A 17,099-nucleotide genomic window follows, 5' to 3' on the forward strand; every position below is an offset into this window, starting at 1 on the left:
AGCCGCATACATAATGCTCCTTTTCATTGACTACAGCTCTGCCTTTAATACCATCATTCCAAATAAACTGATTCCTAAGCTCTGGAACCTGGGCCTTAGCACTCAGATCTGCAGCTGGATCTTCAACTTCTTCACAGACAGGATCCAGGCTGTAAAAATAGGGAACAAGCTCTCCTCTACGATCACTCTGAGCACCGGTGCCCCACAAGGCTGTGTACTCAGCCCCCTGCTGTGCTCACTGTACACCCATGATTGTGTAGCCAAATTTCCATCAAACTCAGTATATAAGTTTGCTGATGACACAACAATTGTAGGCTGTATCTCGGGTAATGATGAGTTTGAGTACAGAGAGGAAGTTAAGAACCTGGTGGCATGGTGTGAAGACAATAATCTATCCCTCAACATCAGCAAGACGAAGGAATTGGTTGTTGACCTCAGAAGGAGTAGCGGACCGCACGACCCAATTTACATCAGTGGTGCGCAAGTGGAACAGGTCAAAAGCTAAGTTCCTCAGGGTCAATATCACAAATGACCTGACTTGGTCCAACCAAGCAGAGTTCACTGCCGAGAAGGCCCACCAGCACCTTTACTTCCTGAGAAAACTAAAGAAATTTGGCCTGTCCCCTAAAACCCTGGCTAATTTTTATAGATGCACCGTAGAAAGCATTCTTCTAGGGTGCATCACAACCTGGTATGGAAGTTGTCCTGTCCAAGACCGAAAGAAGCTGCAGAAGATCGTGAACACGGCACAGCACATCACACAAACCAATCTTCTGTCCGTGGACTCACTTTACACCGCACGCTGTCGGAGCAGTGCTGCCAGGATAATCAAGGACACGACCCACCCAGCCAACACACTTTTCATCCCTCTTCCCTCCAGGAGAAGGCTCAGGAGCTTGAGGACTCGTACGGCCAGATTTGGGAACAGCTTCTTTCCAACTGTGATAAGACTGCTGAACAGATCCTGACCCAGATCTGGGCCGTACCCTCCAAATATCCGGACCTGCATCTCGGTTTTTTTGCACTACCTTACTTCCCATTTTTCTATTTTCTATTTATGATTTATAATTTAAATTTTTAATTTTTACTAATTTTTGCTATTTTTAATATTTGATATTTGTAATCCAGGGAGTGTGAAGCGCAGAATCAAATATCGCTGTGATGATTGTACGTTCTAGTATGAATTGTTTGGCAACAATAAAGTATGAAGTACCCAACCACATCCCCCTAGTTAATAATTATGCATGTTGTATTGTGGAATAAATGGCTTTAAGTCTGCTGACAAGTATTTTGTAGTTTCGAGAGTAGAATCAGTGAATACTCCACATGTCAGCTGAAGGTTATTATCTTGATTGCTTGTTTAGTTACTCCATTTCCTTAATCACCCATTTTCTGTGTCCCATTTGTGCAGCTGGCTCAAGGACCTGATGGGCAATTCCGAGGCTTTGCGATTGTGGAATATGAAACTGCAGATATAGCAGAGGAAATACAACAGGAATTAGATGGGATTTGCATTGGCGGGAACCATGTTCGGGTTTCATTTTGTGCACCTGGACCCCCTGGACGGAGCATGCTTCCGGCCTTGATAGCGGCTCAAGCTATGGTAAGTCACGAATCAAACTTAACTTGTGCACTGATTTCAAGCACTGGATATCCTGGATCTCTAAGTTATAGACAGCGAATGGGGATGGAAATAGAGACTTTTATCAGTTACTAAGGAAAACGGGTTCAGTTATTCACTTCTAATAGCTTATATTAGTCATTAAATCTCATCTTTATTTGTTTTAATTCTTTACTTAGGCAATGAACCGTGGGAAAGGTCTTCTCCCAGAGCCTAATCCTATGCAGATTCTGAACAGCCTCAATAATCCAGCAACACTGCAGCTTCTCTTAAACCCATTACTCCATGGAGGAGCTGGTGGGCAGCAAGGTGAGCAATAGAGTGAATGAGCTCTACGTGGATGTGTTGTTGCTAACCATTGTATTTCCTTTGGGTTGTTCATGGTGTGACAAGATGCAGTAGTGTGGGTTATAATGGAGTACCAGGGGGTATCCATACTACAGCTTATTTACTGATACAATTAACCTTTCACTGCTTTGTGTTGTATTGGTGGTTTTCAAAACAGAAATCATAAACAAGAGCAGAAATAGCAGATACGATATATGTCCATAGATAGAAATTTGAATTTTTATATTTGGAGGTTCTGCTAAGTGGTCTGTTTTCATGCTGTTATAGAGTACCACAGCGTGGAAACTGGCCCTTCTGGCCCAGCTCTGACATGCTGACCTGGATGCCAATTCCTTGTGTTTCAGCAATATCCCTTGAAACTTTTATTATCTATGAAAATGTCTCAAGTGTCTTTTAAATGTAGTTATCATACCTACCTCAACCACTTCCTTTGGCGGCTTGTTCTACATACATGCCATTTGCTGGTGAGAAATTGCTCCTCGGACCCTTTTTAACTCTTTCCCCTGTCACCTTAATCCAGAGCTCTTTAGGGTTTTATTTCTTTTCCTGAGATTAATACTGTGCATTCATCCCAACTGTGTCCCTCATGATTTTCTACACCTTTATAAGGTTGTCCCTCAATCTCAGATCCTCCAATGAATAAAGTTGCAGCCTGCCCAACCTCTTCCTATAACTCAGGTTCTTCTGTCCTGATGACATTCTCTTAGAGCATCTTTGTACTCTTTTTAGCTGTCTAATGGAAATATAATGTTGATGGAAGACTGTCTGTCCATCAAAAAATCTTGGTTTGCCCCTGGAAATGTGTAGTTCAACAACTCAAATTATAATTTGTTGCTTGTTGCTAATTTAAAATTGTATATTGTTTCTATTATTCTGAGTGCAGTACTGAAATTTGTATTTTATCATTAAATGTGTTATGACACGCTATGCTCTTATTCATATTTAGCTTTGACTTGGCATTCCTTCAATTTTAAAAGTTGCGAACTCCGGAAGCTGCTGGCCATCAATAGTTGCCTTGAGGTCTTCTTTAGGAGCTTCAGTCCATGTAGTGAAACTGTTGCTACTGGAGTGTTAAGTAGGGTGTTCCAGAATTTTGATCCAATAAAATGATTCAGTAACTGGGATTGGAGAAAAACTTGTCAGTGTTCACATATATCAGCTGTCTGTATTCTCCTTGGGGTGGAATATTGTTTATTGGATCTTTAATACTTGAACTTACCAAGATCTCCAAGTTAGAAAAATGAGCTCCTTTGACATCTTCTTTAAAATGTTATTTTCAATTCAAAGTATACTAATTTCACTACTTCTGTCAGCTTCAACATTTCACCACCAGACAGACGCATCATCCCTTCCCCTCGCTTTCAGTAAATCAAAGGGATCATTATCTTCACAATCCCACTCTTCTGTCTGCACCAATAAATGGTGTTTTCCCATCCAACTACAGAAGATGCAACATCAACTTCCTTCTTTCCACCTGTCCTTCAAAGTGCAAAAGCAATTCACTTGATCCAATGATTCACATTTGGTATTCAAGGTGTAATCTTCTCTTCATTTGAGAAACAAAGCACAAATTGAGTGATGGTTTGCAGAGCACCTGCGTGGATGTCCTTGAGCTTCCAGTAGCCATCCACTTTTAATTCTCCATCCCACTCTGACCTATTTATCTGTAGCCTCCTAGACTGTTGTAATGAGGCTCGGAATAAACCTGAGGAACAGCATCTCATCTTCATCTAGGCATGTTGCAGCCTTCTGGTCTCAATATTGATTTCTACAGCTACAGGTAACGTGCTTTTTGTGCCTGTATCAGAACAGGCCCTTCTGTAAGTCACCTGTCTGTGATATTGGCTCCATTTTTCCTCTCTTCGTAAGTGCAGTTTGACATGCTGGGCATGTCATACAGCCCTGCATTTTGAAACTTTTTACACTTGCTTGTATTCTCTCTCTCTCTCAAACTACCTCTATTAATCCCATTGATTGATTGACTTCTACAACAGCCACCCAGTTATGCCCTATTGCAGATAATTTTATTTGTCCTATCTATCCTTTCCCTATCTCCCTTAAATTTTGTTTTCTCTCCTCCCTAAGTTCTGGTAGTTTTCAACCCAAAACATGAACTCTGATCTTTTTTCTGCTTAATCTGGTGTGTGTTTCCAGTTTATCTGTCTTCCTTCAGATTTCCAGCATCTGCAGTTTTTGGTGTTCATGCTAACAATTCTGCATTTTTCCTGAAGGACTTCTGGGAGCTGCTCCTTCAATGGCTTTGTTGGGGAATCCTGGTTTAAGTGCTGCCCTCCTGCAGCTTATTTTACAGAGCCAAAATCCAGCACAAGTCCAGGTAAATCTTTTTTCACATGTGCATTTGGTTGTAAAAAGGCTTGATGGAATAAATAGTGTTTGCTTTGAAGCCTCAGTACAGACTTTAAGTAGATACATTTGCTGTGAAGTGTGATATTTCCAGTAATAGCACTGGTCTCTGATTTCTGTTTTTTGTCTATCCCCTACCTTTTGTCGCTTCTGCAATGAATGCAGGATACGCAGGAATTTGCCATAGGGCCCCTCAGGCTCGCTGTCCCCAAGAACCAATTTTTCTGTAGACAAGGTTTTAATTTGCAATATATAGTTGAAGTCAGAAGTTTACATACACCCTTAGCCAAATACATTTAAACTCAGTTTTTCACAATTCCTGACATTTAATCCTAGAAAACATTCCCTATCTTAGGTCAGTTAGGATCACAACTTTATTTTAAGAATGTGAAATGTCAGAATAATAGTAGAAAGAATGATTTATTTCAGCTTTTATTTCTTTCATCACTTTCCCAGTGGGTTAGAAGTTTACATACACTTTGATAGTATTTGGTAGCATTGCCTTTAAATTGTTTAACTTGGGTCAAACATTTTGGGTAGCCTTCCACAAGCTTCTCACAATAAATTGCTGGAAATTTGTTCCATTCCTCCAGCAGGAACTGGTGTAACTGAGTCAGGTTTGTAGGCCTCCTTGCTTGCACACGCTTTTTCAGTTCTGCCTACAAATTTTCTATTGGGTTGAGCTCAGGGCTTTGTGATGGCCACTCCAATACCTTGACTTTGTTGTCCTTAAGAAATTTTGCCACAACTTTGGAGGAATGCTTGGGGTCATTATCCATTTGGAAGACCCATTTGCGACTGAGCTTTAACCTCCTGGCTGATGTCTTGAGATGTTGCTTCAATATATCCACATAATTTTCCTTCCTCATGATGCCGTCTATTTTGTGAAGTGCACCAGTCCCTCCTGCAGCAAAGCACCCCCACAACATGATGCTGCCACCCCCATGCTTCATGATTGGGATGGTGTTCTTCGGCTTGCAAGCCTCACCCTTTTTCCTCCAAACATAACGATAGTCATTATGGTCAAACAGTTCAATTTTTGTTTCATCAGACCAGAGGACATTTCTCCAAAAAGTAAGATCTTTGTCCCCATGTGCACTTGCAAACTGTAGTCTGGCTTTTTCATGGTGATTTTGGAGCAGTGGCTTCTTCCTTGCTGAGCAGCCTTTCAGGTTATGTTGATATAGGACTTGTTTTACTGTGGATATAGATACTTGTCCACCTGTTCCCTCCAGCATCTTCACAAGGTCCTTTGCTGTTGTTCTGGGTTTGATTTGCACTTTCCGCGCCATAGTACATTCATCTCTCGGAGACAGAATGCATCTCCTTCCTGAGTGGTATGACGACTGTGTGGTCCCATGGTGTTTATACTTCCGCACTATTGTTTGTACAGATGAACGTGGTACCTTCAGATGTTTGGAAATTGCTCCCAAGGATGAACCAGACTTGTGGAGGTCCACAATTTTTTTTTCCTGAGGTCTTAGCTGATTTCTTTTAATTTTGTTTGTAAACTTCCGACCCACTGGAATTGTGATATTGTCAGTTAAAAGTGAAATAATCTGTCTGTAAACAATTTTTGGAAAAATTACTCATGTCATTCACAAAGTAGATGTCCTGAACGTGTTGCCAAACTATAGTTTGCTAATATGAAATCTGTGGAGTGGTTAAACAATGAGTTTTAATGACTTCAACCTAAGTGTATGTAAACTTTCAACTTCAACTATAAATGTTGTGCTTGAAGTTATTGTGAAGATTAAAGTGTTTAATGTGGTGTGCAAAATCCTTTGGAGTTGCAAGTTATATAAACCCTGTTAATACCTGTTCATAAGCATTAGACAAAAATTAGCCCATAAGCAGGAATTTGTGCCTACCATGTGTATAGGTACACTGTACCAAAATGGGCATGATGTCAAGTCAACATATTTGCGGATTTTTTTAACTTTTTCTTTTGAAAAGAGTTGGCATCTAACATCAGTTCTTAAAAGCAGTGGAAATTCAATTGGCTCTGTGGGGGACAGGATAAATATTGGAGTATAGCTCTTACCCAGTTGACTTAAATTTCTGTTCTTTATGAATTGTGCTAAGGCACCAGTTAAAAAGTACGAGCTATTATGTTGGCAGGGCAAGATATCAGAGTTGGGTGCAGTTTTGTAGCCTAATGCACAGCCATGTATTAACATGGCCATTCACTGGAAGTAAGTGGCCTTTGAGCTCTAGGCTGCTACTATTATGTCTCCCTTGCAGAAACAGATATTGCAACCCTTGCTCCAGTCAACTAATTTATGTGACTGATAATTGAAGTTGAAGTGTTCTTGTTTTCATACTTAACCTGTGAAGGAGGGTTTTCTTATTTTGATTCCAGAAATATCCACTTCTGTTCCCTCAGTGGCAATACTGCATTAGTTGTGTAAATATAACCTTTCTGAATTTGAAATAATGTTTATTTCAATGCCTGTGGGGCCAGAAACAACCAACCTTTTTCATTATTAACTATTTATCATGTACAGGTTGCTGTTAGTCTGTACCGAACAGAAGGCTGAACATTGAAAAGAAATTTTAAGATGCCTAGGAGCTTAGGGGAGGTTGAGGCTGGTGTACTAGATCTAGTTTTGGGGAGATGCTCACACTGAAGGTTCAGTCATGTAGTTGGGTCACCACTGGGGAGGTAGGCAGGTAATGTAGGCTTCACTTGTGGCATTCTCAAGCAAGTATACCAGATTGAATACTGTTGGGGATAGCTTTATTGAAGGGGGGGGGGCAGGAATGGAGGCAATGGCCAGATCAGTGGTGTGATAACTTTCTCATAGGGTAGGGCTAAGTTTGTGCATCCAGGGCACAGACAGATGTTTCTCTGGTTGCTAAGAATACCCTAAAGTGGTATATTAACTCCTCAGAACAGAATATCACTGCTACCCTAATGCACAGCTCGATAGTGATGGGCTTGATACTGTAGACTGCTTACCTGCTGTACCTCCCTTGTAGAAATGGAGGTTGAAACCCCTTGCTCAAATCAACTGATTGATATCACTGGCAGTTAAAGTTGAGATGTTCAAGTGTTCATAACTGTTTACCCAAGTTGCTCTTTTCTCCCCACAAGTGTTTGGTCGTTGAGTTCATTTTCTTTAAACGAGTTCTATGGTGCTTCTTTGTTTCATGGCTGCCTTTTGTGAAGACAGATCTCGGGGTTGTATACTGTATACATACTTGCAACTTTGAAGCTTGGCCTATGAAACTAAAAGAAAAACAAATATAGAAATGCCCTCATTTGTTCCCTCAGTAGGGAACTTATATTCGCTATTATCTTTACTGACAGGCAAGGAGAGAAACACAAGCATGGATTGATATGTAGGACTAGGATATTATAGAAATATGGTTGAAGGAGGAGCAGGATTGGCACCTCAGTCTTGCGTGGATGAGATTCTGTAAGCATGATAGAGGCCGAGGTAAGAGAGGAAGAGTTGTGCTTTTAATAAGGAAGAACTTCATGGTATTACTTGGGGAGGATATTCTTGGATAGAACTTAGCACTAAGAAGGTGGTGATTACTCTGGGTCTGTATTACAGGTTCCCCAATAACCCATGAGGAATAAGAGGAGCAAGTATGTAGGGTAATTGCTGATAACTGAGAAGAACAGGGTTGTAGTAGTAGGTGATTTCAACTTCCCTTGTACTAACTGGGAGTACATTGTGCAAAGGGGTAAAATTTGTCAAATTTGTCCAGGAAAGCTTTCTTAAGCAAGATGTAGGTAACCCTACATTGAGGGAGCAATGCTGGACTACCTGTTCAGCAGCAAAGCAGAGCAAGTGACTGACAGATCAGTGACCATAACTATCGGAATTATAGAAATAGGATTAGTCTTTAAATGAAAGTCCTAAACTGGGGCAAGGCTAATATTGAAAGCATTAGGTAGGAACTTGGAAAGGTTGATTAGGAGAGGCTGTTTGCAGATTAAGGAATACCTGGAAAGAGAGCGGCTTCTAAAAATGAGATGGGAGAGTTCAGGAACAACATGTTTCTGCTAGAATGAAGGAAATACTGGCAGGGTTAGGCAGCTCTGGCTGATGAGTTATGTTAAGGTGGTTGATCGAGGGAGAAAAGAGAAGGCATATTGTTAGTATGTGTGGAATAAGAACTATAACAGAGTAGCAAGGTTAAACATTTTTACTTAGTTGTGTCAGTAATGGTATATGCTGGACAACGTACAACCTAGCCCGCCACGATGCTCTTTTGCACACCACTGTTGTCACATGTGGTTATTTGAGTTATTGTCACCGTCTTGTCAGTTTGAACCAGTCTGGCCATTCTTCTGACCCCTTTCATTAACAAAGCATTTTTGCCCATAGAACTGCTGCTCAGTGGATGCTTTTTTTGTTTTTAGCATCATCCTCTATAAATTCTAGAGACTGTTGTGCGCAAAAATTCCAGGAACTCAGCAGTTTCTGAGATAATCAAACCATCCCATCTGGCATCAACCATTCCACAGTGAAAGTCACTCGGATCACATTTCTTCTCCATTCTGATTGTTAGTCTGAACAACAACTGAACCTCTTAACCATGTCTGCATGCTTTTATACATTGAGTTACTGATTAGGTATTTGCATTAACGAATACTGTGTCCACTGAGTGTATGTTGACACTGTGAAGAATGGTGACACTTGAAGGCTGTCCCCATCACCTCCTTGGACTATGGTGGTTGTTGACATAAACAATGTATTTTCACTATGTTTCGATGTACCTGTGACAAATAAAGCTAAAATAATCTAATCTAAACTTGATCATGTATCAAGATGACCTGTTGCACTCACCCGCTAGTGCACTTCCCTCATAGCAACACCTTCATGAGTCAATGTGACATTTCTGCTGTCTTGAGGATTCAGTTGCAGTGAATTTAATGGGATTGCACCCATAGAAGAAAGACAGGACCCATGTAATATCCTTACCCAAAGCCTTTGTCATTTAACAAAAGTGCTTATTTGTTTCCCAAGCAAAGCATGATCGATTGCACAGCAACACAACCAGCTGCGCGTTTTTATTTTGTCAAGTGAAGTTGAACTGTCTTCTCGTTATTAGTGACACCAAATATCATTACAGTTCTAGTTAAAACTTATTCTGAACTCTGCATGTCATTGAATGTATTGCCCGACTACCCTAAAATAGTTGTTTACTTGGAGTAAGTCTATACATTGTTTAAATCACAGAATTATTAGGTGAATTTGCGATGACATAATTGCTCTTACTGGTTCAGTTGGAGATCACTGTGTTTGCTCACTACTGCTGGGATGTAGATTTACTTCAAAGATAAAATGTCCAGAATACACACTTCATTTGTCATCTTTTCAACAGTGTCAGAGGAAAGTATCAGAGATATTAGAGTATCTGTGTCATTGTCATAGAAATTTATTGGACTGAATGAGGCATTTCATTCCAATGTGTTTATACAGAGTAAAGAGTACCCATTTAGTGAAGTGAATAGATTTTGACAACCTGGTAGTGTCATAGCCACTGTTACTGATGCTTCTCAAATTCCAAATTTAACTGAATTTAAAACTCTACAGCGCTCATTTATTGGATTTGAGTTCATATTCAGTCTGAACTTGGAGACTGCAAACCTTGTATTTTCATACTTTCTGAGTGCACCCTATCCTCGTTATATGCGGGGGATACGTTCCTCGAAGTCGACGCATAATATGAAAACGCATAATGTGAATAATTATTTAAATGGAGAAAATAGGGATGCGTTCTCGAGGGCTTCCTAAGTATGTTTTATCTGTAATTTATTCACATTTTTATACCAATATGACACACAAGCAGTACCACAAGGCAACATTTGTATTATATTTCATCAATTTAGGGTAATATTCAACGTAATAAATCATAGAAAGTTAACATACTAGGGTGTACAGTACTCACCAACGGTGGCAGGTGTGTTCGCTCAGGGAGATGAGGGGTTGTTGTGGTGTCAGGCAGCTTTACATGGATGAGGTGAATGGTTGTATGTCGTCAGGATCATATCAAGCACAGCAAGAGGTGAAGGAAGACTCACAAAACTCTCAGTACTGCCGGCAGCAGGAGATGACACCGGTTTGAAGAAAGTGGTGAGGATTGTTTGCTTGGCAGCATTTTGTTTTTCAGCATAAATTTGCTTGTAGGGAAGAAGGCTTGACTGCAGGAAACAACTGAAATGCTGACTCCGTTCTAAACGTGGGTCCATGGCCATCGCCATTTGTGCCAAGTGTTCCACAGCCTTAAAAAAAAATTCTACCAGTTGCTTCAGAGTGGAAGACCTGACCTCTTCCCGGGATTCATCAGGGTTGTTGATGGCACGTCTGATGTTGAAGGACTTCCACCATGCCCTCACCGTTGTAAACTTTAAAATCGTCTGCTGCTTGCAGCATCTGAGAGACAGTTCGCCGTAAAAAAAAATGTGCCTTGAATGTGGATATCACACCTTGGTCGAGTGGTTGAATCAGTGACGTTGTGTTAGGTGGCAGGAAACGCACTGTTATGTTAGGATGAATGCTGTCCAAATGTTTAGGATGGGCTGGGGCATTGTCAAGCAACAAAAGAACTTTAAAGATTCTGTTCCTGGCAGTAGCATTCAGCCTCAACAGCAAAATGATTAGCAAACCAATCTTCAAAGATTTGACCAGTGACCCATGCTTTCTTGTTAGCTGCCCAGTGGACAGGAAGCATATTCTTACTCAAACCCTTAAGAACATGGGGGTTTAGTGAATGGTAAGCTAAGAGAGGCTTCATCTTACAGTCTCCTTCAGCATTGGAACACATAAGCAAAGTCAATCTATCCTTTGCTGCCTTGAAACCTGACGCAGTTTTTTCATCCTTATGTAAGTGTGTTTTGGCATACGGTTCCAAAAAAGCTCGGTCTCATCGACATTAAACACCTGCTTTGGTGTAATACCTAACTCAGCTATCATAGCCCACAACTGCACAGGGTAATGTCCCACAGCTGTGTTACCTTCACCTGACGCCGCCCTGTTTTTAATTTCCAACTTTTTTTTCAAGTGCTAAAGTGTTCCTCTGCCGCCTGGCTGGTGGCCCAGGACTTGACATTGGACGCTTAGGAGGCATAGTTAAATATTTGAAGCACAAAATCACTGCACCATAGGTAAAAACACAAAAGTTTAAGAGTGCAAAATTGCACACCCATACGTTGCCAAAACAAATACGGGACTGGCAAAAGTGAGAGTATGAGGTGTGTGCACGTGACTTGTATTGGTAGGAATGCAGTGCTCCTCGCATATAACGAGAAGTTGATAGAAATAGGTTTCTCGCATAACTGTGAATCAGCATTGTCTGAAGACGCATATAACGAGGGTAGGGTATATCTTCAATAGCTGGGCATCTTCCCCACCCCCTTCCTTCTCAGTACTAAAGAAGGGTCTCAGTGAGAGATGTTACCCATGTATTCTTTTCCATAGATGCTGACTGACCTTAGTTCCTCCAGCATATTGTGTGTGCTTTCTTCAATAGTGACTTGTTGCTTTCAAAATCCTTTAAAAATTGATTACTTTATTAGCTCCTGGTCAAAATGGGGGGTTCTTTTGCCTGTGGAATTCAGAGCTTTTTACTAATTTTCTTTTCTGTTTAATGTTAGTCTTTTAGTCTTTTAATTTTCTACCGCACCCTCTTTGCCTCTGCACCTGTTGTTTCCTAGAATGCTTTGCTTGGGAACCTAGTTTATCTGTAGAACCTTGTTCGGACCTAGCTGATGCAAAATAAGGAAAATTAAGCATTTCTTAATGTAAGTGCACAAAGCACAGACTGACCTGCTAGGCTTTACTGCTGACCAATTTTAATATTGCTCTCGTCCTTTATTGTGCAATTCTATTTGAGTAAAGTGCTGACCAGCTGTTTGGTTTATTTGCAGCAAGTAGTTGAGGAAGAAAGGCAGTTTGCAGGTGCAAAAATTTATGGCTGTTAGATTAAAAATAATAAAGAAAAAACTGCAGTTGTTGTAACTGAATTTTTTAAAAAATTCGAGGAAAATGTCAGGTCAGGAAGTACCTGCAGAAAGGGAAACAGGCTGTTGGTCTGTGACAATGTCTCATTCAACACTCTGATAATACACTCAGAATCCACTTTATAATGTACCTTCTGTGTTTAGTAAAGTGATCACTGAGTCTGACTTTGTGGTCTTCTACATCCACTTCTAGGTTCAACATATTGTGCATTCAGGGATGCTCTTCTGCACACTACTGTTGGTTATTTGAGTTCCTGTTGCCTTCCTGTCAGCCTGAACCAGTCTGGCCATTCTATTCCCACCTCTCATTAACAAGGCATTTTTGCCAACAGAACTGCCACTCACTGAATGCTTTTTGTTTATTGCACCATTCTCTATTAACTCTAGAAACTCTTGTGCCAGGAGATCAGCAGTTTCTGAGATACTCAAACCAACCCATCTGGCACCAGCAATCATTCCATGGTCAAAGTCTGTAGACCACATCTCTTCTCTATTCTGATGCTTGGTCTGAATAACTTCTTGACCATAAAACATAGGAGCAGAATTAGGCCACTCAGCCAATCAAGTCTGCTACACTGATAAAGTATGTAAAAGGATTAACACTTTGTTAAACAATAGCAGCCTGTTTTTCTGAAAGAAACCGCTGATGATTCACAGATGTGCTAAGCCGTGCTGAGCCATATTTCTTGAAGGTAGGTAACTAGGGTTTCAGGATGCTTATCTCATCGTGCACTGGTGCGTAGAGATGGGACCACTCCAGTCTGTTTCTGTATGTTCTGTCCATTATGCCTATTTTGTATTTTGTCTTTCGGGGCTGTCATATGGTGGATAACTTTGACTCCAGCCTGTCTTGTGTGTGGAGGGAGATGGTATCTGAACAAATATATGTGTGTTGTAAGGGGAATTGTTAGTTAGATGGTGGATCGGGCAGGAACAGTCACAGACAAACTGTTCCTGTTTGAGCGACTAATTGAGTAAGCCCCGGATGCTTTGAATAAAGAGTTTGTACTTATACGGCCTCTGAGTGACTTTATCTGGATTTGACTTCCACAACACCATTCCATCATGGCTGATCCTGGATCCCACTGAATCCCATACACCTGCGTTCTGTCCATAACCTTTGATGCCCTGACCAATCAGGAAACTATCAATTTTTGCTTTAAATATACCCACAGACTTCAGAGCATTCCACAGATTCACCATACTCCATTCATGCTGCTTTCAACCGCATTGAAATAAGCACTTGGTGTTTCAGAATGGTGTTGGCAAATTATTTGGATCCTCTTTGATTTGAGCTCATGCCCATCCTTGAAGGTGATATTTTGCATCCATACCTTGACTTGTCAGTGAGATTTTTCCTATAACTATCTGGTTTTACTTCAATGAAATCTGGTGAAAACACTGAAAATACATGACTTAATGGGCTGTGTATGTTGCCATGTACACATTCAGGTTCCGGAACATTGCATCCATGAATAGTTACAAGTCCTTCTGCCGCTGAGAAGAAAACCAGGTATCAGATATTGCAGTACAAGGATTGTGAGGTTAAGGGCTTCACTCAAAAATGAAAGGCCACACCTTTAGAGCAATTAACTGGGAGTCATGCAGAATCATTAACATTAATAAATTGTTTACTTATTCATAGGCAGGTGAAGGATCCATGTATATACGATGATGAAAATTATTTGGATACTCAGTTACAGATGATGCTGTAGCCGAGCCCAAGGTACCCATGCATTTGCAGCAGTCTGTATCTCTGGCCCTTAACAACCAAAATGTTGCCATCCAATTTTAGAATTCTCATCTCTTAATTGATAGTATCACATTCTGCCCTTTCTTGCGCAGTGCTCTACCAGTTTTTGTATGATACTGTGTATCCTAAGTTGTAAATAACTAACTGTAAAACCAAGTTATAGATTCCTGGCTTAAAAGTGCTGCATATAACTATGTTTTTAAAGATGGATTGAGTTCAATCTGGAGTTAGTGATAAGGTGAACCAAGCTTTAGTTTTCAAAGGCTGAAAAAGATAGTATAACTAGAAAGGCAGAGGAGTAAGGAATTCTTACAACCAAGACATAGTAAGAAAACTGAATTGAAGAGGAGGCTCTGTAAATGACTTCTGGCTTCAACACACGTAGCCAGGAGGGAAAAGTAGTATTCTTCAGCAATAATGATAGTGATATTGCTGGGGATGAGATGTGAGAGATTGGAGATAACAATTACAGCAGAGGGCTAGAAATGTTAGATAAACCAGATGGGAGATGTGAATTGGTCTTTGGTTATCCTGTACTCCATGTTCCGGTGATTGGTACATTCAAAGCAAAATGGGGAGAAAGTTCCTCTGCGTGATGCTGTTCTCTGAAGAGCTGTGTCAATTGAATAGAGATTGTTTTGTGTAGTTCCATTGATGATAACCCTTGGTTTGGGAGAGAAATTTGTGGGCTGATACAGATTCATTGTTGAAATTCAAAGAAGGTTTTTATTTTTTAAATACTAATTGTTAATGGAACTGACTGAATTGTTCTTGAGACAGTCTGACATGGGTTTGTTGGCCTGGAATGTACTGTTTTTGTGATTCTAACCAACTAAATTGAGCGGTTCTTTGTCAGGTGAAAGTACAGCATTGTAAGTGTATTTTTTTTTCCCAGAAGCCTGGGATTCTGGGTGAATCTCCTCTTGCAGCTTTGCAGCAAAACCCAGTAGGACTTGGAGGTCCACCACAACCAGGAAAAGGACTTTTAGGGAAATCACCCTCAGGTATGTGCATGTCTTGGAGCCTATTTTAATTTTACACTTGCAGCCCAATAATAAACAATTATCTATTTACCAATTATTTCAATTATCAGTTATTTCTAGCGCAGCCCTGTCTGGAGGAATGTTGTGGCTGATGTTTAACTATAAGAGCTGTACAGTTCAGAAACTGGCCCTTTGACCCAACTCATCCATGCCAACCTTGATGCCCATCTGTATTAATCCTGTTTGCCTGTTTCTCTGCTCCTTTCCTATCCAAGTACCTGTCTAAATGGCTTTAAAGGTAATTGTATCCGCCTCTACCTCTGACAGCTTGTACCATATAACCACTGACCTCTGTGCAGGAAAGCCTTTCCCTCAGATCTTCTTTAAATTTGTCCCCTCACCTTTAGCCTATGGCCTCCAGTATTAGTCTCACACATCCCAGGTAAAACAGGCTATCCACCCTATCTATGCCCCTCCTATATTCCATTGAGAATAAACCTAGCATATCTAACCTATCTTTAATTGTATAACTGCAGGCCTTCATACCAGTCAGCGTCCTAGTGAATAATTTCTACACTCTTTCTGGTGTGACTACATCCTTCCTGTAGTATGGCAGCCAGAATCATACATAATACTGTTAAGTGCAGCCTGACGATGTTATATAGTTGCAGTGTGACAATCCCATGTTGAATGTTGCCCTCACAATCCTATCTATCTGTCTCGCTGTTTTCTTAGAGTTATGAATTTTCACCCCAAGGTCCCTCTGTATATCATCTGCTTAATGTGTATGTCAGGTTAGTATTTGACATCTCAAAATGCATTACGTCGGATTTGTCTGGATTAAATTCTATCTGCGGCCACCTTGCACATCATTCCAGCTGAACTCTACCCTCTTCATCCTTTCACAATGACTTTCACTATCCACAAAGGCAGTCTTTGTGTTATCAGCAAGTTTGCAAATCAGTCCACCTATGTTCGCATCCAAGTACATTAATGTAGATATAGTCCTTGCGTGATCCCTATGGTATACTGGTTACAGACTTCTATGCAGGGAAAAAAAAACCCCTCTGACTCTGATCTCATCCTCTGTTTGGTATCATCGTCAAATCATTTCCTTGTTTATTAACCATGCATAATTTTGAGGGCTAAGTGATGGTCAGTAACATTCCCAGATCCGAATAGAGGTGGCGTGGGGAAGGTGATGGGTTGGTTCTTGTGGCAGTAGGTTAATAGATATATTTTCATGGCTTTTTTTTTGTTCCTCTGTGCTAATTGCTTCACAATAACTTTCAGCTGGCATCACCTCCTGCACAGTGGAGGAAAGGGCAAGATCAGTGTTGCATCCTGTGGCTGAACAGACTCTAAATGGAGGACCAAAGGCCTGTATCAGAGAAGCTCCCCTAGTAGATTTGCACCAGTGGAGCAACAATACTTGGACCATAAGCCATAGAGCTATACAGCACGGAACAAAGCCTTTCAGTCCAGCTTATATTTGGAATATTGAAAAGCCTAGATGGAGAGGATGTTTCCTACAGTGGAGGCGGGGGGGGGGGGGGGGGGTTCTAAGATCAGAGGGCACAGCCTCAGAATAAAAGAATGTCCCTTTAGAGCAGAGATAAGTAATTTCTTTAGCCAATGGGTGGTGAATCTGTGGAATTCATTGCCACAGGTGGCCGTGGAGGCCAAGCCATTGGGAATGTGACTTGATTAGTCATGTGTCAAAGATTATGGGGAAAAGGCAGGAGAATGGGTGTGAGAAGGATAATAAATCAGCCATGATTGAATGAGTAAACTCAATGGGCCAACTGGCCTAATTCTGCTCCTATGTATGGTCGTCTGCGCATGCCGAACAATTTGCCTAACAAAGCTAGTCTCATTTGCCTATGTTTGGCCGGCCCATATACCTCTGAAACTTGCGTTAAATATCATAATGTCATTGTTGTAACCACCACTTTAAACATATGCCTTGTAGTTTTGGACTCTCCTACCCTGGGGGAAGACTGTGTGACTATTCACTTTATCTAGGCCCCTCGTGAGTTTAGGAAACTC

At 40.8% G+C, this 17,099-nt stretch overlaps 1 protein-coding gene across 3 annotated transcripts in view; it reads left to right on the forward strand.

Moving 5' to 3' along the window:
• The window catches only part of raver1 (ribonucleoprotein, PTB-binding 1), a 55,015-nt gene that overhangs the window by 23,627 nt on the left and 14,289 nt on the right, over positions 1-17,099 (forward strand). For 2 of the 3 annotated variants that reach the window (XM_072248511.1, XM_072248514.1), the window contains exons 4-7: positions 1,412-1,603; positions 1,801-1,930; positions 4,201-4,304; positions 14,963-15,071. In XM_072248511.1, the coding sequence (XP_072104612.1) occupies positions 1,412-1,603; positions 1,801-1,930; positions 4,201-4,304; positions 14,963-15,071 (535 nt within the window). The remainder of the gene's footprint in view (positions 1-1,411; positions 1,604-1,800; positions 1,931-4,200; positions 4,305-14,962; positions 15,072-17,099) is intronic. The other variant, XM_072248513.1, reaches the window with a different exon arrangement.

The sequence above is a fragment of the Mobula birostris genome, chromosome 32, assembly GCF_030028105.1.
Source record: "Mobula birostris isolate sMobBir1 chromosome 32, sMobBir1.hap1, whole genome shotgun sequence".
Lineage (NCBI taxonomy): Eukaryota > Metazoa > Chordata > Chondrichthyes > Myliobatiformes > Myliobatidae > Mobula > Mobula birostris.